The 27,672-nt window shown below is 40.7% G+C and overlaps 1 protein-coding gene across 7 annotated transcripts in view; it reads right to left on the bottom strand.

Moving 5' to 3' along the window:
* The window catches only part of fbrsl1 (fibrosin-like 1), a 330,172-nt gene that overhangs the window by 112,250 nt on the left and 190,250 nt on the right, over positions 1-27,672 (bottom strand). For 6 of the 7 annotated variants that reach the window (XM_086031613.1, XM_086031617.1, XM_086031615.1 and 3 more), the window contains exons 5-6: positions 22,735-22,764; positions 993-1,022 (exon numbers count right to left, since the gene is read on the bottom strand). In XM_086031613.1, the coding sequence (XP_085887739.1) occupies positions 993-1,022; positions 22,735-22,764 (60 nt within the window). The remainder of the gene's footprint in view (positions 1-992; positions 1,023-22,734; positions 22,765-27,672) is intronic. The other variant, XM_086031616.1, reaches the window with a different exon arrangement.

Below are 27,672 nucleotides of genomic sequence, written 5' to 3'. Positions count from 1 at the left end.
AGTCATTTTTGAGAGTGATTTCTTTGTCTGGCACATGTGATTGTTCTTCGCTTCTTTTTAGGAAATATTCGATATCACCCAATCATAAGATCAAGTACTTCCATTCCATCTACAGTGTGCAAGCTCTCCCGGTCACTTTTCACATTTTCTTTGAATTTTCATCTGGCTTTCATATTTACTCAACTAGACATAGTAGCAATTTTCATTTACCTTTTTATTGGGCATCTTACCATCAGTTTAATATTTCTTTCAGAGGCCCTAAACTTTGGAACGACTTGGATATATGTACTCCCTCTTTTACAACCTTTAAAAAGTCATTGAAACTGCAGTTAATCTTATCTAAATGTATCTATTTTAGTTTCCCTTTCACTGACATTGTAATGAAATCTCAGTTCTGGATTTGTTTACTTGTTTACATTCTATTACGTTAACTTAAAGATAAAGCATCCTTTTTGCTAAGCGGGACATAGATTTGACAGTCATCCACATAGCAGTGACCATACCATACGACAGCGAGGCAGAGTGGGACTCAGAGCAACCAAGGCAAAAAATCCTGCCAAGTGTCAAATCTGAAACACTCCACAGTGCTGCCGCGAATGCCCAATCGGCACCACCTGTTCTTCATATAGCACAGTTTTGTACAATAAGACTATCAGACTATCATATACACTAATTCAAGTACAAATGAAGGCAACATATTAAGTTAAGAAATACAAACTTTTCATGTAAGCTGTTCTTACTTTCCAAGTTACTTAGGGATGTGTGACACGAAAAAACATCCACATTGTTTTATACACAAAAATGCTCATCTCAAAAACAGCCCTGCATTTTATCACATCATATTCTTGACTCTTGCAAATTTATCAGCAGCGGTAAGATTGACAGAATGCCTATTCCCTCATCTTTTTTTCCCCCAAACTATGATTTCCTTTCTCACTTCACTTCCAAATGACTTTTTGTCGGGTGCATAAACACAGAGAAAGCAGCCTTACCTTGTTGTCGATGTCACTCTCACTGTCACACTATAAGACAAAAGAAGCAGACACGGGAAATATAAGGAATTATTCATTAGGCTCCCCATGCAGCTCATAATCAATGCCGATGTTATTTTGGTGTACAACCTCTTATTCACTGACAGCTTTCAGAACAAACGACACAGGATGAACGTTTCAAAAGCAACGCAGCCGCACAGACCAATTATGATGTTTCGGTAACACATTGAATGTTGTACACATACAAAAGATAAAAAAAAGTGAATCATTCTACACAGTGTGTTCTTTTATGAAGAGCCCGTTCAATGACTTCACATTCAGTGGCTGCTTGTCATTTAGCCTTCTAACTGTGCTTTTGAATTGGACAATAGTATCTCAAGGACAGAGCTTTCACTGTCTGTGTCCTTAGAGCCCATTAAGTGTGGTATTTAACAATCCACCTTGTGACAAATACCAGTCTTTAAGTTGCATTCACATCTCTAAAACGCTAAAGAAACTTAATAACAAGGCTGCTTTCAAAAATATGTCTTGTCTGCCATGGTCAAAGGACAAATTGTCTTCTATTCAGTCAGAAATTGAAAGGGGTAGTCTTGGCTAGTATAACTGAGGTCTTCAGGTCATCAGCACTGAAATGTTCACAGAAAGAAAAACCTTATCTGAAGTTATGAAAGTTATTAAATTCAGAAAAAAATCCAACATTTTAGACTGAATCTGAAACAAAGTAAAAAGTGAAGGCTGCCATTTAAAATGCCAATACAGTAAAATTCTCAAGTTTGATCACATTAAACCATTTCTTTACACCCATTTATCACATTTGTCAGTGATGGATCTTTGCCGGTAACTCTGTGAGACACTTAGAAACAACTTGATGCGATAAACTTGCGTAGCAAGCTGCTGTCACACCGGACCACACAGCGGACTACACAATTTGAGCGGATAGAAATGAGGGACAGGCCTCTGTGAAAAAACACTTTCTTTCTGACAGATGAGTCCCTTTGGCAACATATTTAAGTGGACCCCTCTTCATGTTGTTTCACTCCCTTCAAGAGTTGGGATCTACGGGTGGGAGCTGGGTCAATGGAGGCACATCAGCCTTTTGTAGCCAGTGTGTTGGGCCCTAAAGTATAATTAAGTAACAAGAGCAATCAGTGCAAGGGCTCAGTGGACGAGATCCCTGAAAAGTGGAGCGGTGAAGCTGGGAGCGTCTATGCCTTGTGAGTAGGGCTTTAACGATACAGTACATCTATTTAATCGATGTATTGAGGTGTCTGCCGTGCTATCCAACTATTAACTATCGCGCACATCGATGCTGGCGCAGACCGGACGCAGCCTGGCTATTCCGATTGAACTGTTTACATGACGCTCGTTTGAATTTGCAAAAGGAATAGAACCCTATGAATCCGAATAGAATTCCATTCGGACTGTTCCAGACTATTCCAACTGAGGTGTTTATATGGAGCATTTTCATTTTGTTTGATTATTGGAATCCTTTCTAATAGGAATACAAGACTCCATGTAAACCCGGCTAATGATAAGAAGGTTGTTGTGGAGATGAAGGGATGATTAGGTGCAAGTGGTGTTTGAGCTGTTTTCTCATTGCTTTGTGCAATTGCCTTGTTGAGCTATTTGGTATGGCTGAGAGCAATAGAATAAGCCCCAAACACATTTGATTGCCCCCTGCTTGAATGATAGATGGGAAGAAAGGGCATCATTTTCCACCTTTTACCATTGACATGCATAAACACGCCTCTCCGGCTATGAAATCCCCTCAATTTCACGTGCAGGAAGAAGAGCTCCGAAGTCGCTTCCTTATTCTTTTTCTACTGTCGGTAGAGAGGCATAGCACTGCACAACGCCCCAGCGCCTCCTACCTCACCAGGTGGTGTGTAACATAAGGATGTGTACATGTGGCGAACGTCTGTATCTTCTTTTTGGCAATCTTCCGCGGGCTGGACCAACATGCTTGGTGGGATTGATCTGGCCCCCGGGCCACCAGTTGAAGAGCCCTGCATTATGCAATCTTATGTTTTGCCCGTTTTCTAACATACTTATGGAACATTAGAGGTCCTTAAAGTTGAGCTTCGTGAATCGAGTTTTATTTATTGCACTCCTGTGTATCAGGAATGGTTACTGGAACAGTTTATGCACTTTTCAATACTTGAATAAATGTCAAGTGACAGTTACGTTAAAACGTTGGAAACACACGCCTTACATTTTTTTTTTTAATATATATTTTTATAATATTTAAGTATCACAATACATATTGGATCGCAACCCAAGTATTGTGATCCGTATCTTATTGTGGCTATATATATATATATATATATATATATATATATATATATACACACACACATATATATATATATATATATATATATATATATATATATACACACACACATATATATATATATATATATATATATATATATATATATATATATATATATATATATATATATATATATATATATATATATATATATATATACACCAATGTATACCTTGTACATACTGGTACCAGATTCCGTGGGTGTCTCTTCAAACTCGCTTGCTTCCTCATTCCCTCTGATCCCCTCAGCCAGCAAATCAGAGAAATGCATTCGTCATTTGCACAACTTTCAACAATTTGGATACGGGGGATTTATTACGCCAGCAACCCTGGCCATAAGCATGCCCATGTCTTGATCAAGACCCCGAGGCCCCGATGGTGACCTGTTGTCTCATCTCTGAAAAGAGTGGAGGAGAAAAGGGTAATGGTAAGAAGGAGGGCTGAATGTCTTGATGTTCTCTGTCAGATTCTGATGGACGTGTACAGCGAAGACAATAAGCGTTGCGCATCCCTGAACACATTAAAGTGACTGGTTCAAATTAATCGCACAGTTCCACTTCACACTCTGAGGAAAAGTCAGGCATCAGTTGTGCCACAGGGACACAGAGAGAACTCGGGATGAACAATTTCCAAATAGTGGCACCAAAAACTGTCTCTGAATACAGACTGCAACACTTGAAATGAAAAGATGCCAGAAGTGTCACTGTTAGGTCTTTCATAAAGATATAAATAACTTACTACTTGTATTGTCTTTAAGTAGTGAATTATTTCTCCTATGAAGAAAACTTGACGGTGTAAACACTGTACTATTCGACAGATTGTGTTAAAAGCACAAAGGCAAGAAGAGTTTTAATACCGTCTTCATTAAATGTGAACTGTTTCCTTATTTTCAGCTCTGTTGCATTCATAGCACCCCAAAAATACAATCCACTAACAATTATTCAGGCCAGAGAGTGAATGCTACAAATTAGAAATTTGAGAAAAAGATGCATGAGAGTCACAACAGACAACTCTGACAGAACACTGAATGTCTCAAATGTCTGACTGATCCCAGGGAGTTGAGAATGACTTGAGAAAGGCCAACACCTGATTGATTTATTCAAGATTTGCACGTTCAAACACAGGTGTAAACTTTATTGCCCACACAATAGCTCTGGAAGCTAATCTGCTAACCGGGTTAGGGTTATGTCTGCAGTTCATTTTGTGCGTTATGGGAGGACTACATGCAAATGCAGATTGATTAACATGTGTGATTTATCAAACTTGAGACAAACTGCATCTTTTAAATATGGCAGTCTCCACCATTAACCCATTAAGCCTGGGAGCGCATAACCGCGTTACTACCACTAGAGCCGGAAGCGCTGTTCCGTCTTTCTACCTTTCAAACCGGCGGAGCGGATAAGTCACTGTCCATTTTAAATCCAATTCTCCGTCTCTTAGCCAACTTAATGCATCAAAATATACACGTGACGTTGTCGCGAGACCGCAGAGGATGTCGTGGAATTTTTTCGAGCCGTAGGTAGGTTAATGGTGGACGCCGTCGATCGCCGGGAGCTCTGATTAAAGCAAGTAACGGCAGTGATATACGTATAGACGACGTGCACGACCAGTGGAACCAGTCGAACGTGATATGATATGGTTTGTAGACAATTACGATATTGACGTCTTTGTAACAGAATAGAGGATGGTAACTACCACACGATTTTTTTTCAAATTAAAATAGTGCTTCTCTTGCACTGACACGTTATTTTTACATCTTCGATTGAAACAGTAAATAATAATAATACATTCTGCCTGTGTGAAAGCCACATGCCTAAGCCCTTTAATTCTTTTGGAATTATGTTTCTGTCTGCTACAATAGCTGAGATATTAATTATTTTGTAAGTGTTGAATTTCTCGGAGAACTTCAGGTTTTCAGGGGTAATTCTAAAGGCGACCTTAGGTTTTGGGCAGCTGTTGAGAAAGGTGCTTTAGGCCTTAATGGATTAACATAGTTGTTGTTAACAGTGCACAATCTGTGTGTGACCACACAATTCAGAGTCTGCTGTTTGAGATTTTAGCAAAACATCACAATCCTAGTAGATCATGCGCATGCAATATACCCATTAACAGCACACAATCTGTTGGAGCAAACATGCAATTTAATGCCCGCTGTTTGGGATTTTTTATAAATCAGACCCAATGTCAATCAATTGGAAGACATATGTCTAGGTCCATAAATAACAGTATTTCTGTTTGTAAGGGAGAGCATCCTAGCAAATCCAGACCTCCTAGAGTGAATGCAAACTGAGGCGATATGGTCCATTTAGAGGAAGGGTCCGGTTTTGGGAGAACAACAATTTGCCACAGCAATTTCCCACCTGTGGATACACAGATGCTGGCCACTGGGCTGTGGTCACTGTGTTGGGGTGGAAAACCAGATATGTTAGTCTGTAAAGACAGCATCTGGCAAGTCTGAAATATCAGGAAAGGTCTCTGTTTGAAGGTATTATTCTAATAAAACAGTTAAAAACATTGGAATAACAGTACCATAACACAAACAGCTTAAAATAAAAGTAAAACTATAAATATGGGATGTCCACACGTCAAAAAGAATGTGCTCACTTAAATCAAGACAATTCAAAATAAAGTGGTTGCACTTGACTCCATTGGTTCTGAAAGCACAAGTAAGCAAATTGACATGCTAACAGGATCAAATCTGTGCAACCATTTGACCCTTGACAGCCCTCATTGAAAGACTGCATAGGAAGCAATGTGATTATCTTGGGGTGAGACAAGCAAGGCCTAGATTTTGCAAACACCGCTGCCAGTGAAGTTGTAAACTCCAGAGGCAATGAGTGATAAAACAAGTTTCATTCATAGAAAGGATATTGAGCTGCAGAATAAGACTCGGCAGGCTCTTACATAAAACCATACTTGACCTGGGGACCTTAGACTTTGGCTCTGCAAACAGAGCAATGGCTTCAAGACAAGCCATGTTTCGAAAAATGCTTTTTGCATTAAACACACAGGGGCCTCTGGTTTGGAGCTAACAAACATAAGGAAAGTATCAGTGGGGACCATGTAAATCAAGCCAGTTGGGGATGGATATAGTCTTGACCTGGGGCCAAACAAACTAGACTTTAACATTACCCAGAGTCCCTATAAACAGGCCTGAGACCTGGCAGAACTCTGCTCGATTTCCATGCAAAATATGTGGTCAGAAGGCAGGAGAGTGTACAGACGGACTGACAAGCATAATGGCTAAGTAAACTGGGAGAGTTGCCTTACTTCCTTACTTCACTAAAGGACTGTCTTTTTATTCCCAAGATAAAGTCCCTGAGCACTCACTGCGATGGAGTGACAACACCAGCTGGGCTGCTGGTATGATCCTTAGAGGAGTATGACGAGAGAAAAAAAAAAAAAGACTGTAATGGCAGATGTATGAGGGAGCTGGGAGAAGCTTTTCTCTCAGAGACAAAGAAACCGGCCGGGAACTTAAAGGCACAGGGAATTTGGAAGCCTATAATGAATATAATGTAGCTGAGGAACAAAAATGTGGATAGAGGTAAAAGAGTACAAGTGGGCCGAAAAAGAAAACAGTGATTTATGTCTTTTGTATCTTCACAAAAAAATCTATTTAGCTTTTTCTTGTCTTTGCTGGCTGTATGACTGCAGCTCTGTCCCCATCAGAGGTGAATGCTCTCGCAGATGCACATGCGCTAGCCTTAGCAGCTCCCACTGTTTTGACATGGCCCCAGGCCTAGTGCTCTAGCTGGGCATTGGAAATTTAAGTCGGGCATAGGAGAAATTAGGCGAGGAGGCAAGGAAATGGGATGTTGACTTGAACTGGCCCTGGGGGCAGCTGAAAGAGTGTCCCTGCGCAGCTTCGCTGGATGCCTGACAGTTTGATGGAGTGAGTCGAGGCTACCCTGCGGCCCAAGCTGCCGTCTACAGCTCAGATGTAGCCCAGCGAGAAACATATTGAGCCTCCGGGCATCGCTCTGTACTGCTACTACCCTCATCGCTCTCTTTCTCACTCTCTGTGCTGCTTCAACTGGATTTCTCTTTTTCAATGACTCTGCGATGCCAATATAGACGTTAGTTAGAGACATAATTAAAACCACATTTTCACCAACCAATACACTTCAGTTAAGCTAAGGAACATTTTGAACTGCAGTTTGTACCCTGATATGGTTTACATTACCGAGTGAGTATAGGTAGGGTGGCAGTTGTGGTAAGCTTCACAAGTAGTGGAACAACATATCAAAACAAAAGTGTAACTTGCCAATAAATTCAGTGACAATTAGGGTGACACAGTTCACTTTTTAAACCATAAACCAAATAAGACCTTGAATACTACAGTGGTCAGTAGAAAGGAGTTCAAAAGTGCGACAGAGAATACTAAAAAATTAGGGCAAACACCAAAACAATGAAATCAGAGAAAATAAAACTGTATTAAAGCAGAAGTCAATCCAAACATAATTTTTTCAAGCATATGTTTTAAGCAGACCCACTAGTTGCAACAAATCATTCTGATTAATATTGCGTTTATGGAATAGAACAAAATCCACCTGTTTTTAGCCATCTCAGGGAACTGACATTTTGTCACTTCTGGATTGGTCGTTCCTTGAGCGCTGAGCAACTGTGTTGTCATTTTCAGTCGACAGAAGTGACAAAATGGCCGCTCCCTGAGATTGATAGATTTTGGTGCTTAACTCATATTCCACAAACACAATAAACAAAGCGTTCTGATTAATAAACTAGTGGGCCTGCATAAAACACATTCTTGGAAATAAAATGTTTGGGCGGTCTTTCCTTTTAATAAAAGCTAAACGTTAAACACCTGAGAGAACAAAAAAAGTCTTCAGGGCCTTTTTAAAACGGTCGTTACGCTGAAGATTCCTTAGCTGTTCAGGGAGGGCATTCCAGATGCGGTGGGTTGCTGAGTTAAAGGCCCAATCTCGCATGGTTTGGAGATTCGTTTGGGGCTGGAGGAGGAGGTTGGTGCCACGAGACCGGAGGTGCTGAGATGATGTATGCAGGGTGAGGAGATCTTTGAGGTAGATTGGGGCGTTGCCATGGATGCAGAGGTGAGTGAGGAGTGCAATTTTGTAGTGAATTCTGGAGGTTATGGGGAGCCAGTGGAGATTTTGAAGAATAGGAGTGATGTGTTCATGTTTGCGGATAGGACGTCGATGAAAACACAGACAAAAAACACACATCCTTGAAATAAACCCAACTATACCTATCGTCTCCAAAAATGCTTTGATCCCCAAGAATGTCCTTAGCGTCCTTATTACTCCAACAACACGCCGACCCCTCTTTTGTTAGTTAAAGTGATGAGCGCTACAGATGCTGTGTGCTGAGCTTCGGCCAGCACATGGGAGGAAAGCAAGAGGAGGATGTGTTGGGAGGCAGAAGTAAGGGGAGTTAGGCGGTTGGCAGGCCACAGTCGTAATGAAAAGAATCTGGCGATGGCCCACTGTGTGCTGGTCATGAGAAGCATGTGCCGCCGGGGGGCTCTACTGCTAATTTAAGGGGGCAGCCAAGCGTTTCACGCTAGGCTTGTCATCAGGCCAGAGGGGGCCTCATACTGGGTGACAGCAATTGTGAGGGTGGGTAGGTATTTCGGGGAGTTGGTTTGAGGAAACTAGCACAATGATTCACTTACCAGCACCCCCTCCCTTGTACCTCCTGCTTGCACTCGCCAATGATCAAACATCATCGTGGGGATGGTAGAGAATTACAAATGAATAACCTGTGGCAATGACTGGAAGTGGACTCATCTTGCATTTCTATTCAGCTCTCTCCTAAGATTGGTGTCTGTGCGCTCATATATACATATATATATATATATATATATATATATATATATATATATATATATATATGTATATATGCGCGCACAGACACGTGCTGCCATATATATATATATATATATATATATATATATATATATATATATATATGGCAGCACGGTGGTCGACTGGTTAGCACGTCCGCCTCACAGTTCAGAGGTCGTGGGTTCGATTCCGGCTCCGGCCTCCCTGTGTGGAGTTTGCATGTTCTGCCCGTGTCTGCGTGGGTTTTCTCCGGGTACTCCGGTTTCCTCCCACATTCCAAAAAACCATGCATGGTAGGTTGATTGGTCTCTCTAAATTGCCCCTAGGTGTGATTGCGAGTGCGGATGTTTGTCTCTGTGTGCCCTGCGATTGGCTGGCAACCAATTCAGGGTGTCCCCCGCCAACTGCCCGAAGACAGCAGGGATAGGCTCCAGCACGCCCGCCATTATGGGTTCAGTTTCTTCTCCGTGACAGTGTGAGTGTGAATATTGTTGATTTATTTTTGAGAGGGTGGATTTTGGCAGTCAGCTGGGATAGGCAACAGCTTCCTGCGACCCTGAAAAGGATAGGTCGTATAGAGAATTGGATGGATGGATGTGATGAAACTAGGGCTGTCAAAGTTAAAGCATTAACTAAGGAGATTAATTTAAATTTGATAACGCACTAAAAAAAACGAGCTCAGTTAACTCAGTTTTATTTAGTTCCTTTAGCAGCTGACCTTGGCTGACTGTGCAGCCAAACTGGGAGGAGTCACTGTCGCAAAGATGGACTTTTACGTAGTTTTACTTTAAAAAGTTGCTCGATGGCTCATTGGAGAAATCCTAAATAATTTGCACACTTTGCAAAGCCAAATTCAAATACAATATTAGTTGTACATCTTTGGTGTGTCGTTCAACTGCTGAATTTTACATGAAAATAATCTTATTCAAGGATCAATGAAATCTAATAGAACAGACTTTCAATCAAAATATATACTTTTTTCCCCCCGCATTAATTCCATGATTTTACTCAAGTAAATATCGGTCCCAAGTTTCGTAAAAAAATGTAGTTGAAAAGTACGATTAATCGCGATCAAATTTTGCGATTACTTAGTGTAAAAAAATTGTAATCGCTGGTCAGCACTAGATAAAACAAACACAAATTTGAGAGTTCCAAACTATTTGAACCACACCGCAATCAATAAAAACGTGTTCATTTTTAGCCATCGGTTTTATCCACAAAGAAATACACTGTACGATAACTACAAAGTGATGCCATGAATTTTAAAACTAAATATGGTGTCTCTCTCTAACAAAGCATGCAGCAAAATACATCAAAAACATCAATAGAATACTTAGTAATTATGTGTAATCACAATAACATTGTTGATCCAGCTTTAAAATAAAAAAGACATCTTAATATGGCATATAACACATTGATTGGAATCTGGCAGCTTTCCCGAAAACTCCTTCAAAAAGACAGGCAGATGTTTGACCAGCACCATTTGAAATCAATTGCAACTTACATTTTTATTCTTGATTAAAAAGGGGGAAAAGTTAATAGAAATCTTGTATTAAAGAACTACTGCACTATTACTTAGTGAGAAAAAACTATGACGAAAAAAAGTTGCTGTCGACAATTAACCAGGGAAGTTGAAGACGCATGTGAGACATGACAGAGAGTGAAAGGAGGATTTTGAGAGATGAAGGCAGTGTTGAAACGTGAATGGTCGATGGTAGATGAGGGGGAGATTAACACTGTGTGAGGAGTTTGTTGCCTCTGGAACAAGCCTCCGCATGACAAAAACTGGAAATGATATAAAGCAGAGCGAAGAAGACGGAGAGCTCTGTAGAGTGAAGGAGGAGAGAGGAGGCACATTGCACATCTTCAGGCTGTGAATAATTTAGAGGAGCACTGGGGAGACAAGATGAAGATGAACACAAAACACTGGCAGCGTTTGACCTGGAGCTGGAGCTACATCAGTGCACATCACAGAGTGGAAAGCTTTCTCCGTCTTCCTCCCTCAGTATGTATCCCTTTTCTTGGGGTTGCTCTTCATCTGTCTTCCTTTGTGGCAGTGAGGAAACGGCTGTATGCTATTCTAGTTTCACCTCACATTCGATGAAATCCAACAGGATGTTGACAACTCTTTCCTGCTCTGGACATGGCAAAACAGTTTGAAGAACTTGCAGTTCAAAATCGTTCTGTAAATGCAGTAAATATCTAATTCATCAACATAGATAGGTGCGGCTTATAACCCGGTGCGGGTTATATACTGTTTTTTCATTCCTTTTTTAAAAATACCAAATCATTTTTCCAACCAGCTAGTGACTCACCTTTCTCCCTGGTCTTACGTAAACATAAATCAATGATTAGTGCAAAGCTGTCACTAAATAATACAATGCACTGTCAAGCTTAAGTACGGATCTATAGTCCGACTGGAACAGAGGTCCGTTGTAGAGGAGAAAAAAAGGGACGGCTTTCAGACGTTGAGTTACTTGCTCACGGGTTGTATTGTACATGCGGGGCACACACTACACTACAGATCAATTTATGCCCGATTTATAAACGTTCACTTGGCTGAGCAAATAGCAGAATCGCCGGTATAGCCATGGTGGATGTTGTCGTTGTTTCGGACTGCACGCTCGTGAGAGGAAGCGGAAATGGAGATGAAACTACGCTGGCTGAGAAACACCAAAAATAACAAAATCGAACGTGCCAATTTGAACATTTTTAACATCGTTTTATCCTGAAAATTCGGTTACGGTTCAAAATCGCTTAATCGTGCAGCCCTAGTGGAAAGGTTTGAACAGCTTTATGGATCTAGTAAATCTACTTTTGCTCACCAGCTGAAGTTATCTGTCTGTCTATCTATCTCTGCAGCACAGTGCACAAGTGGTTAGCATGTCTCCCTCTCATTTATTTTGCTTTCAATTTTAATTGTGGACGTTCAGGCATCCTGAAGCATTTCAAACCATACATATTATATACCCATATGACAGAAAAGACCAGAAACATATATAAAAGTATAAGCCTCTATCAAATAGATTTTTGTTGTTGTTGTTTTTTTGCCGCACTCTGAGATGGCTAAAAACGGGTGAATTTTGCTGCTTAACTTGTACCCCACAAACGCAATACTAATCAGAATGCCTTGTTTAAACCATTGAAGGCTCAGAAAATGTTATTGGAAAGAAATTTGCGGGATTGATTTCCACTTTAAGATCTCCAAATTTCCAAACAGATAAGTGTGTCCTTTGGTAGGAATATAGGAACAGCAGGTTCTGTCTGGTTTTGGCTCTGTTGTGGTTTGTTTTGGTCTTTTTTTTTCTTTTCTTTTCTCTCCTGTCTGCAGCCCAGCTGGAGTGGAGGGCGTTCCCTTCAGCGGTGCACCTACGTTATATTACAAGCACCAGTGTCTACCACCCAACTTTTTAGGATTAGTGACCTTGGTCGCTATCCAGCTCAAGTGTTGTTTACTAGACTCCTTGTTCACGTCCATAGTCGTGATTTCACCGTAACAGTTTTGTTGTTGTAAATATAATTCATAATTCCTCATCATTTTGACTGAGCGTTTAATCTTTGTGAAATTGGAATTTGCTATTTCATTTGGTATTTTTCGGTTCAACTTTTTACCTTGCCGTTGGCAAGCACCTTTTGTTTAAATTTGCTCATTCCTGGCTTTCTATCAGCGATTTCTGTTGTAATTCTTTGGTCCTTGTTTTTTTGTAAATAAATACAGTTTTGTTCGACATTTGTCTGATTCTGCATTTTTGGGATCCACAACACACCTGTCCGTTTTTTCGGACTTGTCAGGTTAAGATCAAAATGAAGCTGCATAATAAAGACAATTTGTAGCAAGGTAATGAGGCTTTTTTCCCCCCCACACCTCTTCCTCACTCCACCATCCTCTCACTCCTTTTGCTCAGTCTGTGTGGCTCATATTATTGGGACGTCCCTTGTTTGTAAATGTGCCAAATTGTGTGCACCACTGTGGGCTGTCTATTATAAGCAGGCCTTTGGGGGCAGCGTTTCCATATGGCGCCACATATGGCACTCAGCAGCATCAATTAATGCTGTTGTAATAGTGATTTTTATGAGCTATGCTTTCACTGCGTAACTGTCTTCTCTACTCCTCACCACTTTTTCTTCCAACCACTGCAGATTCTTCAAGCTGCCTTTCTTCCTTTCCTCACACACTCAACAATTTGGCCCAAGAACAGTAAGGAATCGAAAAAATGCCCAAATCCGAAGCCTCTTTCCAGCCTTCCTTTTATAACATCAAAGAAGGTTCACACTTGCCAAACTTGTTTTTGTACAGCTTTGCTCTGTAAAACATTTTCTATCTGTCAGATGGATCCGATTTTGAAAGACTTGAAACGGTAATGTTGTCCACATGTTTACAACACTTTATGTGGTCATATTAGGCCGCACATGGCCCATTAGTGTTCACATTAGGTGTACATTTATGCACAAAGCAATAAGTAGGGGATATAAGATTCAGAATCAGTGCTTTTTTTTTCTCCTCGGCGCCTTTGGTGGAGGATCTGAAATTTAGCAAAATGTTCAGCTTCAAAAGCTCCCAGCCACACCAGACTTGTCAACGACACCACAATTAGAGACCAGATCACTGGCAGTTAGCGGCGAGAAACAGTGAGCAACTCTTTCGTTTGAGGAACACACTCAAAGCAGGTTTTTAAAACGATTTCAGATTTCTAATCACTCTCAGGATAAAAGGCCTTGGTGTGTACGTTTGTCTCCGCACAGGGAGCTTCCCTTGCCATTTCTCTGCCTCTGATTTTTATTGTTTTTTTTTTTTTTTTTTGTTCGTTTCTTTTCCAGCAGGCAGGCAAGCTGGCAGGCAGCACTGTTTGAAGGTGCAGTCAGAAGCGAGTGTGGGCCTGATGCTTTGTAGTAATATTTCCAGCAGCACAATCTCATTACTCTTTGACGTGGGAGATGCATGCAGGGGCGGATTGTCATTTCATGCTGTCAAAAGTTCCGTGAGGGGAACCGGCAATGGGAATAGAACTTCAATGACCTGCATGTTTCTGGCTCATTGAGACTGAATATTTTAAGATGAATAACACACATACAATGCAATGGACCTGATGCTTGAGAATGCTTGTAAATGTAATGTTCAGTCCCCCTAGAGTGAAGAATTTCTCTCATTTGCTAATAACCAAGAGATCAGATGTATTTCACAGGCTCCTAAACCAATCTATGTAGATCTGTGCCTAATTAACAACGGTGAGATTAAGTCATACTGTACATGGGCAAGTCTCAAGTAGTCTCAAGTCCTAACTTTGAAGTCTAAAACAAGTCCCAAGTAATTTTGTCTTGGACAAATTAAGTTACAGAATACCAAACGTCAGGTCAAGTCCTGTGATAAGTAAGGCTGTGCGATATGGCCAAAATTTAAAATCTCAATTTTTTTGACAGATATCTCGAAATATACGATAACACAAGCACACTAAAGAACTCACTGCTGTGCATGAAATGTTTCGTCTAAATCAGCATGTGAGCACACCCACAGCAAAGGCCAAAGTAAAGTTCACATTACATAGTTCACGTGACTAAACATGTTTTACAGTCATCCCTCATTTATCACAGTTAATGGGGACCAGAATCCCGATAGGTGAAGTAGAGGTTGACTTTTTATTTAAAAAAAAAAAAAAAACATTTATTTTAAAGTTTTATTTTGGGGGGATTGACACTTCTATTACGCTGTTGCTAACCCCCCGATATGGTTCCCACCCTTCTTACACAACAAATTTAACTTTAAAAATGCAAAATGAAGAATAAATACCAAGCTGCCTGTCGTTGTTGTGCAAAGCGAAAGTGTCATTACTTCTGATGCTGTTGTTATGCTACTTCTTCTTGGTTGCCTCCTTCTTCTTCATTGTCGTCATCTTCTTCTCTCTTCTTTTAAAAAGAAGATGCACGGTCGCCGGAAGTAATCATGATTTAACTTTCTCTTTGCACAATAACATCAACAAGGTCCTTTGGATAAAATGCAACGCGGGATTCTAGTTAAGGTAAGCTGTTTAAGACAAAACTAACAAATACTTTAACATTCTATTCGTCGATTTTTCGTTGTCTTTGTCGTGCTTGCCGGGTTGTTGAGCCGCTCACAACTTCTGAACACAGCTGTTTACTATACGCTTATCCAGCTTGACTCTGACTAAATGAATGGCACATTTGAATAACGTTATGAGTTTCCAAACAGAACATTGTTCAAAAGTGCTGTTCATTTGTTAGCGTGGACGAGACCAGCAAGAAGCTGCGATGACGCGCCTTTTATGAGTGCCCGTGTGTATGTATAAGGCCTCCGAGTCAACTCATCTCTTTGAAACAATGCGTCTGATTGCAATATTATGCTGTATTTTTCATTTTTATTTTTGGATGAATACTTTTTGAAAACCCACGAAGCACTGAGGCCACGAAACTCGAACCGCAAAGTGGTGAGGGATTCCCGTGAATGTGAATGTTGTCGATGTTGCTTCTTTTGATAAGTTTTGTGATTCCTTTGACCTGTCTGGTACAACCAAACAACACATTATTTTAACCAACATTACAAAGCATCATTATTTGTTAAATTTTGCCCACACTACATCCATTGCAGCCTGGTCATCTTGGAAGGGGGATTCCCCCAACTGAAGTTTCTCATTTTTCTTTGGATGCTTTTTTTTTTCCCTTCTGGGGGTTAAGATCAGGGGATGTCTTTAATATTTGTCAACTATGGACATGTGAAGCCCTTTGAGACTTTCTTGTGATTCAGGGCTATATAAATAAATTTGACTTGACTTGATCCAAACCAGCGGTTGGGCCTATGGTTGTTCAAGGAGGGTTAGAAATGACAGCACAGGGGCACAGAATATGCAAATGATCAGATTTGAAAATATACTATACAAATATTACATCATTTTGTAGTGTTTACAATCATTTTGAATTCCTAAACATCAAATGTTTTGGATATTATTACTCCGATCAAGATTCAAATTGTTAAGAGTGGACAAAAGGTGCCACGGAGAAAAGATGACTCAGTCAGGGCACAGAAAAGGAAGGGCCGGAAAAGGAAAACGGAAATGTTGCACATCAAAGCTCCCGGTTCATTTTTAAATTTAACAAAGAACAGGTGTGTGTCTGTTGAACCAGACTTTGCCAAGAACAAGGGACAATTATTGTTGAGTAATGTGCTCCCACTTTGTTATTTGTTGATATTGGTTTGTCCCCCTGTTGTTTGTTTGTTTTTACAGCAACCTGGTAGTCTCTGTGACATGGCCTACACTGGCGTGTGACATAATGAATCGCACCTTTGAAAATAAATGTGGTGTACCCGTAGATGCGGGTGTTCACACAAAGAGCAAAACACGTGCTGTGTTGTCACAATAAACGCTGTGCAAAAGTAGACTCTGCCAACAGGTAATGGGCCCAGGGCCATAATACACAGTGCGTGAGACAGTTGACCTGCCAGGTGAAAGTTACGACGTTCACTGTGTGCACCTGAGGGGTGAGTTGGACTCATACATCTGCATGAGCAAAGAGGACAGTGTGCCAAGCAGCTGAAGATTGTGTTTGATGTTGACGAAAGAAATTAGGAGCTTTGGGAGACAACGTTTATGGGCCACCTCTGCCTGAAGGGGCGAAAGGACACTATTCAGAATGAACACGCAGCAGAGTATGAGGAGAACAACACCGAGTCCGACGCGGAGATCATTCAAATTCTGGATGACCAAAGTCTGTCGATGGTAACGCGTGACGCGTCGGAGATAATCCGGTCATTTTTCAAAATTAAATGTTTTTCAGCCTTGGATAGTAAATAAACCGGAAGTACTGTACGTTTTTTGGGTTTTTTTTTTTCATCTGTGCGGCCCGGTCCAAAGTGGCCTGCGGCCCGGTTCCAGTTCGTGGCCCGGTGGCCCCCGCTCTAATTCACCTCTCTCTCTCTTTCATCTTCGCTCCGGAAATGTCATGTCATGTCATCTTCCAAACCGCTTATCCTATATAGGGTCGCGGGGAGTTGCTGGAGCCTATCCCAGCCGTCAATGGGCGAAGGCAGACTACACCCCGAACTGGTCGCCAGCCAGTCGCAGGGCACACATAGACACTGTCACTGAGCGGGAATCGATCCCACGCTGCCCGCACACAACTCAGGCGTGTGTACCACTACACTATCAGCAGACCGCTCCGGAAATGTGCCATAGCAAACCTGTTGTGTAATGGTTTGCTTTTATTTTGAAGGCCGGGAAGGAGTAGAGGGGAAATGTGGAAAATAAACAAATAACTTGCTGGAATGTGAACGACTTCTTGCCGTCTGTTGGACCCACATAATTATACAATATGACAAAACCAACCTCAAAAGGAAGAGATACTGTACTACTACTGTAATTGGCAACTAAATCAAATGCAGGGGTACGTAATCCAGGTCCAGAAACTAAACACCCTGCCACAGTTAGGCTTTAGCCACAGGTGCTTCTACTCAACCGGCAGAAGCACCTGTGGCTAAAGCCAAACTGTGGCAGTGTGTTTAGTTTCTGGACCTGGATTACCCACCTCTAATCATATGTTAAACTTGCATTGGGAGCCCGGCAGGAACGCTGTGCACGTTTGGTCTGCATGGAGGGGAAAAGAAAAGGAAGGAGAAGAAGAATGAGACGAAGAAGGAGCACTGGCGTTTGACCGTGGGAAATTTGAAACCATTAGCGCACATCGGAGAAGGGCAGCTTTTGCTTGGTAGAAGACGGCGACTGGCAAAACAAACAAACAAAAAGTTTCGACATCGCAATCAAGTGGCCGACTCTCCCCTCCGTGTAGTGCACAGCGTTCGTTCCCGTCGGAGCGGGGCCGGAAGGGTACCTAGGTCGCGAACGGAGGACGGAATGGTAAAAAAGGGTCAAGTGCCCAGCTCTGATGATATCAATCACTTTGAGACTCTCTCTCCAAAACTTAGTAATTAAGTTATAAGATAATATTGGACTCAGACCTAAAATTTAATAGCCGCATTACCAACGCTGGACGTTCCGCCCATTGGACGGACCAGTCCGCGTAGCCGCCTATAATAGACGCCCAATTTCTAGGTGATAAACGATAGATGGGAAACTAAGCGGACTAAGTCGGACTAAGCATAGTTGGAAGCAAATTTTTTCCGGTCTATCTAATTGTCTATTTTCACCCCTGCCATCCCACGTACATGGTATCGATGCAAAGCTCCGCTTCTCTGCTTTCAGAATCCGTCGGAATTAAATTGTTAGCACAAACGATTCATGAGTTATGGTCATATGAAAAACATCTCATCATTGTCACTTTCCACTATGATGCACGGCTTCCTCCGCCAACGCACATAAAAAAAATGTCAGGTACGGTATTGTATGTGGTATCGTCAGAACGCACTTCAGACCAGGTCTGCTTGTGAACAAATTTTCTTCATAGTCTCACACCAAAGTACATCTCTTACATATTAGAACCATATGAACCTTTGTGTGGCGGCACGGTGGGCGACTGGTTAGCATGTCTGCCTCACAGTTCAGAGGTCGTGGGTTCGATCCCGGCTCCGGCCTCCCTGTGTGGAGTTTGCATGTTCTCCCCGTGCCTGCGTGGGTTTTCTCCGGGTACTCCGGTTTCCTCCCACATTCCAAAAACATGCATGGTAAGTTGATTGGACTCTCTAAATTGCCCCTAGGTGTGATTGTGAGTGCGGATGTTTGTCTCTGTGTGCCCTGCGATTGTCTGGCAACCAATTCAGGGTGTCCCCCGCCTACTGCCTGAAGACAGCTGGGATAGGCTCCAGCACGCCCCGCGACCCTTGTGAGGATAAGCGGTATCGATAATGGATGGATAATGGATGAACCTTCGTGGGCTCCGAGAACCTCAGAAGTGGTCATATGCTGGTGCCCAGAGTCAGGACTAATCAATGGTGTGTTCAACGTGAGTTTCATGCTACATAAAACTGGAAAAGTCTTCCAGAAGATGTGAGACCAAAAACTCTGAGAATGTTCAAATCCAGGCTGAAAACAATTCTATGCATATGACAACAAAGTATTTTATCTTTGATTACTTAATCATTATTCTTATGTTTTATGGAATTATTTTGCCTCACTCTCTTATACATACGGTATTTCCATTAGCAACCTTTGGATCATCCATCAATCCATCATCCACCCACCCATCCATTTCCTTTACTTATCCTGAATGGGGTCACAAGTGTGTTGGAACTTATCCCAGTTGATTTTGGGCAAGAGGCGGAGTACATGGTCGGCGGCCAACCACAGACTTTGGATCATTTGAAGCTAACATTTGCAAACTACTGACTGAGTTTAAGAACAGCCAAAGGAATTTGCTTGGCATAATGTGTCTTCAAATGTCACAAAGTTCAATGTTGTACTCTGGCTGTCTGTTTTACACTTGCAGGTTTAACAGCAAAAAAGCGTGCACTCCACTCGCTCCGGCCGACATGACAAAGCGTCGCCGGTCTGATATGAGATGTGCAGTGCTTCTGTCGTAAGGCAAGCGTTTAAGTGATTGACAGGCTCATCCCCCAATGATCACAGTGTCATTTCCAGATTGACAGGCAAATACTCCAATCATGACAACGCCACTCCTGGGGTGCTCTCGCACATCCCAACTAATTGATCTTATATTTCATATATACTGTATTAGTTTCAACACAAATATAAATGAACAGCAATCAAGTCTTTTAAGTCATCATGTCTCTTAAATTCCCAAAGTCCAAGTCAAGTCTTAAGTCTATTAGTTTTTGTCAAGTCTAGTGCCTCGAGTCAACTCAAGTCCAAGTCACAATGACATAAATCCACATCTCTGCGCTGTCTTCAGACAGCACTACTACACAGGCAGCAAATACAGGTAGCTAAGTCAAACAACATATATCCAGAGGAAAAGCCATGAGAAAAAAAAACATTCACATGGGATAACTGGTAGTCCCTTCACCATTTGAAAAAAAAAACAACTTGGGGTGTCCTTCGAGCGGGATTTCACATTGAGTTCTTTCAATGCACTAAAAGCTGCACCCTTTTTAAGAAACTGCCAGGCACTGATTGAAGGGCCTGGTTACCATGCAAACCCCAGCCTGTTGCTGGGGTGACTATCCCAAAGTGCTTCCTGGGTAATTTTCAAGGTCACTTGGTTTGTGCATGCCTATGTGGTGCAGATGGGTCCACCCTCATTTAGAGCCCAGCAGGAGCTCTTTCATTATGCCCGGTGAATGGCCTCATTCATCCACTTCACCTCGATTGGTCACACTGAGTCTCTTTGAGCGCCCAGGACAAACTTTTCTCTCATTCTACCTCCTGATCTTCTACGCACCACCCACCTCAGTCATGCTTAATTTTAGTTCTTGAGCATGTGCTGGTTGAAAGTTTGGTAATAGATCTCGGGCAGCAAAGTATTATTCATTGATTAATATATAACACAATTTTCCAGGCAACAGAACTGCATATGGTTAGTTTTTAGGATGATCTATTTACTGTTCGTTGGGTATGGCAACAACCTATTAATTTCTTGGAAAATTTTTGTCATGAATGAATCTTCCAATCTTTTAATTTTATCTTAATACTTCATCTCAGTAAAACATTTTAGAAAATCCAATGCTTCCAACTGGTGGAGGTTGTTTGAGAGGAAACTTACTTGCAATCCCTTATCTAAACCCTATCAAACACCTTTAGGATGGAGGTGAAGGTATCGTACTTTAATTTCCACGCACAATGTACTGGGAAATTTGTTCGATGTATCTAACCCAGTCCTGAGGTGCCATGGGCAGCAAACTCGAAATGCTCTGGGACCAAACCTACATGTTGTTGACAGCAACACATATTTGTTTGTAGTGGTGGGGGTTGGGTGTGGGGTGTAAGGTTGTGTGTGTGTGGGGGGGGGATTGGTGGGTTTTTCTGGCGGTAGGGATTTGGTACTAAAAACCCAGAAAACACCCACACCCCACACTGTTATGGGGAGTTGCAAGCAAAACCACACACATAAATCCCAAAGTTGGATGTTCAGTCGTATTTGAACATAACGTGCAGGATGACATGAAAGCTCATGCATTGAAATATCAAAAATTTAAAGCGGGATACGAGTTTCTCGTCAAATGTTAGCATTTCTTTACTTTAAAGTGAAGTCAATTTTTATTTTTTAAGAATATTTTGTATGAAAGCCCACTAGATGAAACAGGGCTGATAAATATTGCGTTTGTGGAATAAGTGTTAATCCACTCGTTTTTAGCCATCTCTGGGGCCGGCCATTTTGTATTCTGTCGACTGAAAATGACATCGCAACTGCTCACAAAGACCAATCACGGCTGACCTGTTTTCTGAATCTGAGCAGTGATTGGTCGTTGTGAGTAGTTGTGATGTCATTTTCAGTCGACAGAAGACAAAATGGCCACCCCCAGAGATGGCTAAAAACGAGTGCATTTTGCTGCTTAATTTATATTCCACAAACGCAAAATTAACCAGAATGCCGTGTTTCAACGAGTGGGCCTGCTGGGAACATACTCTTGAAAAAAACATGTTTGGGTTGATTTCCACTTCAGATGTTCTTTGTATTATACATATGATGTTATTGAGATGCTGCTTGTAGGGGCCCAGTTTTTTTAATGAACTTTTCTAGGGGCCGCTGATATGTTTTACTCGCCTGTAAGGGTTGAAAGTATTATGGCTAAGTGCCTCCATACTCGGGTTACAATATGACTTTTCATAATATTTATTTTTTTCCGCTTGAATAAATTCAGTTAATTTCAATTAATTTTCAGAGCAACTTTGTTAGCTTTTTTTTAAAGCTTTGTTTTGGTTTCATATTTATTAGCTTAGTTTTACTTTTTGATTCATGGATTATTTGTCAAGTGCAAGATAAAAAAAAAGATCACTAACTATTGTGTAATAAAGTAAAATAAACTACAGTTCTCAAACTACTGTTGGCCGTACTTGTTTTGTATGGGAATATAGCAATACCAAAATAAATGCATCTAAAATGAACTCAGAAAGCTCATGTAAGATGTTAGCTGTCAAAGATGAAAATTAAGGATATTTCCACTATAGTTATAGTTAGTTTTATGCAAGTAAGATGTATTTTCAGTTAGTTTTTAGTTAGTTGGCATTTTTATTTCATTAACATTTCTTTTTTGAATTTTAGTTTATTTTCTGTTGTTAGTTTCTGTTAATTATAATAACTTTGCTCCATACTCCAAATGTAGTTTTTATTCAAAATGTTCTCTTTGTGTCTCTGACTTGGTCCAGAGGCATCCTAGAAATATTCCATTTGAGCTGAGCATCATTCTCCCCCTAAGGTACTATAACTGCAGCACTTAGCAAAGCCTGTGGGTCCACTATATTTTTCTTGCCTTTAAGTGAGTCCCAAGTTTGAAATGTTGCAAAGTGACTAATTGTCCTGGGTTGTTCGTATGCCAGGAACGAGATACGCTTTAACTGGTGAGAGAGCCGACCATTTTTTTTTTCTCCCACTCACCTCCTGGCTCACTATCTTTCTCCTTCTTGCAGCAGATTTACCCACACTGCTTCTCAAACTACTGAGCTGTAAAATTGAATGGAGGCTAGGCAAGATTCAAAATGAAACTTGGCATTGTGGACGCACTAACCTTGAGGAGGGTCACTGCTGCTGGCGGCACCTAAAAAGATGGAAACAGAATATCAGCCATTTTGGACTGAATGGAAGGTAAGGACGAGGACGGACCAATGTTATCGCAATTACATTGGTTTGTAATGAAACAACAAAAAAAAGTGTTTGCTGATGAAATGCACAGTACAAATATTACGAATATTACTAAAACGGTGTGCTGCCATAACAGCCCCAATAAAACTAGCCGCTGTAATGAAAGAGAAGTGTGTACTGACCCTTGAATATAATGTGAACAATCAATTACTAGGACTCACAGACAGAGCTAAGGATTAGATGGGCTCAAATGGAGCATCAGTCCCACACACTATCATTTGCAGGAAAATTACTTCGGTAATGAAGAATCTAGGCCCATAAATCCTTGTGGCCTCACCTTCCTTCGCCGCCCAAGTTCCGTTGGGGAGCTAGTAAAAAAAACCCTTTAAAAAATTCATAGTGCAATTTTGCTCAAATCCCTCCTAGCAAGCACAATTATGGAACTTTCATCTCAATTGATTTATGTCCCCGGCTAGGAGAGGGACGTGCATGGCTTAGAGACAGGTGGGGCTCAAAAAGGGGAAAGGATAAACAAGTGGTAAATCGTTGTTTTTAAAAGGGAAGGGCCTAGGTATTTGTCACTTTCAATGTGTGTTGGTTGCATCATGAATGACAGGGAGGTGTTTGAATGGCGGGGAAAGAGAGAAGGGAAAGGAGCAATTGGAAAGTGAAAGGAGGGGGTGAGGACCCGAGGCGGGGGGGAGATGGTAAGCGGAATTCCATTTGATTAATAACACTAATCAAATTATACAGTGTTCCTCTGTGTCCTGAAATCTGGGGCCATAATGTCCTCTAATGCCGAGGTTCATGGAGCTAAACTTCAGAGGGAAAACACGGCGCTGGCTGCTGCACGCTTTAATGAAGGCAGTAAAACATCCATTTCCAGAAGCATGAAATGAAAGGCAAGATTGTAGATGTGCACCCAGTGGCTCAGCAACTGCACAAAAATGGAAGGCTGTTAACACAAAAGACAGTGTGAGACAGTGAGAGGCGGAGAGAGGCAAAGGTCCTTGTAAAAAAAAAAAAAAATGAAGAAAAGAGAAAAGGGCAAGAAAGTCAACAATAAGGGAACAGAACCAGAAACAAATGATAAAGCGGGGTGCCGAACACAAGATAGCTAGACTCACTCAGATAGCTGATTAAAGATGAACCAGGAGTCTGTGATACTTAAAGCGCGAGCACAATGCATCACTATTTAGTTGCAGATGCACCTAACCACAACATTGTCCTCATACATCACAATTCCACAGCACATCCCTTTGTGTTAACCCCTCGGTCTTTCTCTCCATCCATCCATTCATGCGTCCAGCCATGCCTTCATTCCTCCATCCATCATTTATCTGCTGATGGCTTGTACACACAAGGAGCCACTGTCACTTTGCTTTTGCACAGCCATCTATCACAATATCAGGTCAGCTAATTTCATACAACATGAATATGATGACGTAGAACAATAGTTCTCTGACACTGGAAAGTGGCTGTCCGTGGGAGGTTTTCTTAACATTTTCGGGCATTCTACTAAATTGCGATATAACTCCAGTAGGGCCAAGCACAATTTACTTGATTTGTCAAAGTTGGAATCTCTCAGTACCTAAGATACTATTCCATTATGATTCAGAGGGCCCTTAAAATGATTACAGATACTTCAATACTTCAATAACACCTCAGCAAGTGTTTATCTCAATAACAATTATTAAAACAAAAAGGTGTATGCATTAGCATTAAACATTTGCTAACAATTGTTTCTCATCATTGCATAATTAATTTGTGTGTAATCAAATTAATAGCAAAAACAAACAGAACAGTGTTTACACTTTATCACATTCTTGTCACACTTAAATTAATTAAGTCATACACTCTAAGTCACACATTATTAAAAGAATCGGACATCGCAATATCATGCATTCGTGTCTCATGCAGAGTGCTAAGGCGCTCACTCAGAAATAACACGTCACCGATGTGTGAAAGTGGTGACCTTCCTCACAGTCACAATAACAGACGGCGCACGCTCAGGTTTTTAGGCGCCATATCTTCTAGGTTATGTTGGTTGGTTTTGTATCATCTGAGGCAGTTACCAGCTTTAACCATGCATTCATTGTGCTTGCAAGAGATGCTATGAAAAGGAGATTCCCAAGACATGATGAGTGGGTGATTTACATGGCATACCAATCATATCAGATTTTATTGGTGCATATTAATACTGAAAGTGAAAATTGAGATGGATTAAAGATGGTTTATGTTGTTGCCGTACTTACCATTGGTAGTTATGTTTTTTTTTTCAAATGATACCACTTTATTAAGTCACTGCAAATTGTTTATATATTTTTTATTTGGTGGTTTGACTCTTGTGCACATTCGGGCGAAACTTTATGTTTTGTATTTGAGGTGTCTTTTGTTATTAGTCCAGTTTTGTTTATATTGGACATATTCATTTGTTCCCGATGTTGGTCTGATAGTGCATTCCTACTTAAAAGTCAATTAAACTGATCGTTAGTCAATCACAGACCAAATGATGATATTAATAACAATCATACCTGACTATTTTTTAAGGATGCAGTGAAAAAAATGTAGCTCAAACAATTTGCGGAAAAGAGAAGAGTGGAACTCGGAAATGCAGAGCACATGTTACCTGAGCACTGAGCAACTTCGATGTTATTTTCAGTTGACAGAAGTGACAAAATGGCCGCCCTGTGAAACGGTCAAAAACGGGTGTATTTTGCTGCTTAACTCATATTCCACAAACTCAATAATAGTCAGAATGCCATGTTTCAACTAGTGGGCCTACATAGAACATATTCTTAAAAAAAATATGTTGGGGTTGACTTTAATTTTTGCCTCTATTTAAATGACTCAACTGGGTGTGAGGACATTGCCCTAGTGCCCTCTGCTGACAAGCAGTCACTGGTCCAAATTCAAAAGAAAGTGTGCCGTTAGGCCGAATGCAGGTGACGAAAAACAAAATTCCAGATTTACTATGACATCTACAAAAATAATATACACATCAAAAATCTGACAACAATCCTATTTGGCAGAGTAGTAGAAACAGTAAGAATACTCATATGCAAACTGTACATCAAAATAAAACAAATTGTATGCAAGTCAAACCAAAACACTTCAACTACTGCCATCCTGCTCTCAAGTTGCACATTTTGACCTTTGAGACTCCTCAAACTTGATAGAGGGACTGTCTCACAACTAAAGCAAACAAGATGCTGTCTGAATAGTTCTATCTTTAAATGAAAATTCTTAAAAAATGGTATTTAATTGCATTTTTTCATTTTCTTGTTCATAGTCAACACCAAAACTGCAGTAATTAAACTTCTTTTTATAAAGTCTAATCTGGACGCTTCAGGAGTAAGTAACTATGCAAATGTCCATTTCTGGAAAAGTGTTGTACTTGTTGGCTTTTGCGCTGGATAATGATCTTTTTAATGACTACTTGTCTGGCAACTACACCTGGCACTGAGACTGCACTTATTTAAAGTCTTAAACGACATTCGGTACATTTGACCAATGATGCCTCCAAATTCCAGAATTGAGAACCATTGTTTTAATTGTACTGAACCTCAGACCTTCATTTGACACAATTGAGCACAACATTCTGGTTGACAGACTGGAGAAGTGAGCAGGATTTAACAGTTTTAAATTTGACTGGATTTCCAAGCTCGTGATTTTTTGCAATTGCTACAGTTGGTGATAATGAATCTCAGAAAAAAATGATTATATGCGGGGTAGGGTCCATTCTTTGGCGGTTTCTATTCAACATCTGCCTCTAGCTAATATTTTAGAAAATCCCACCATGTCTTATCACACTTAAGCAGAACACAGGCAGATCTACGTACATTTCAGTGTCACCGCATGACATTAGTACCTCACTTTCTCTGATTGAATGCATGCATCACATCAATATGTGGATGGACCAAAACTTTCTGACGCTCAACAGCGAAAAGAAAAAAGTCATTGTTTAGGGAAAAGGTCAGCACTCAATTTGACGCCATGTCATTGTCAGCCACAATGTACGAAATGTGATTTTCGACTTTGTGTTTTTAATATTAGAAATGCGAGTCATATAGCTATGTAAGAATATACAGGATTGTGTAAATATTCTATTACTAGGACTTCAATTGTAAAATACACCAAAAGGCTGCGAACTAGTCTGTTTATTACCACCTGAAGAACAACGCCTGAATGTACATTTTCAGTACAGCCAATGTACTATTTTAATAACTAATTGAACAGTCCAATAGCTTCAACTGGATCAGATTGCTGCTGCTCATGTTCTCATTAGTAGCAGGCCACTGGACCACATCACATTAGTCCTAAAACCTCCTTTTCCTTTGAGTCAAAGAATAGAGTTTTAAATTTTATTGTTGGTCTACAAAGCTCTGAATGTTTTGGACCTACATATATTCAAGCCATTTTCATTTCATATGAGACTTCCATACCCTTCAGGTCATTGTATGCAGGCTTATTGAATGTTTCCAGAAGTAGTACCAAACAAAATGTGAAGCAGCATTCTCTTTCTATGCTCCTCAACCTTGGAACAAACTTCCTGAACACCCGAGACCTGCTCAAACTGTGGGTACATTTAAATCTATCGTTGACAGTTGTATTTTCATAAATTAAAAAAAAAAAAAAAAAAGATTTCTTGTTGGATCTCTTCGTCTAACCCTCTTTTAATGTTGGGATTTTATCGTGATATATTTTCATTTCATCTTCTTTTTAATCATTCTGCCAAGCACAATGGGTTAGCCTTGTGTATGAATGTGCTATACAAATAAAGTCACCTTGCGTTGAATTGAAACATCTTTTGATTGTAAGCAAAGAGTAATTCTAATCTTGTTGAAAAATGCCATTTGGGCAG

The sequence above is a fragment of the Filicampus tigris genome, chromosome 5 (genome assembly GCF_054856515.1).
Source record: "Filicampus tigris isolate MCC_2025a chromosome 5, RoL_Ftig_1.0, whole genome shotgun sequence".
Taxonomy (NCBI): domain Eukaryota; kingdom Metazoa; phylum Chordata; class Actinopteri; order Syngnathiformes; family Syngnathidae; genus Filicampus; species Filicampus tigris.
This window is presented reverse-complemented; position numbering and strand designations above follow the sequence as displayed.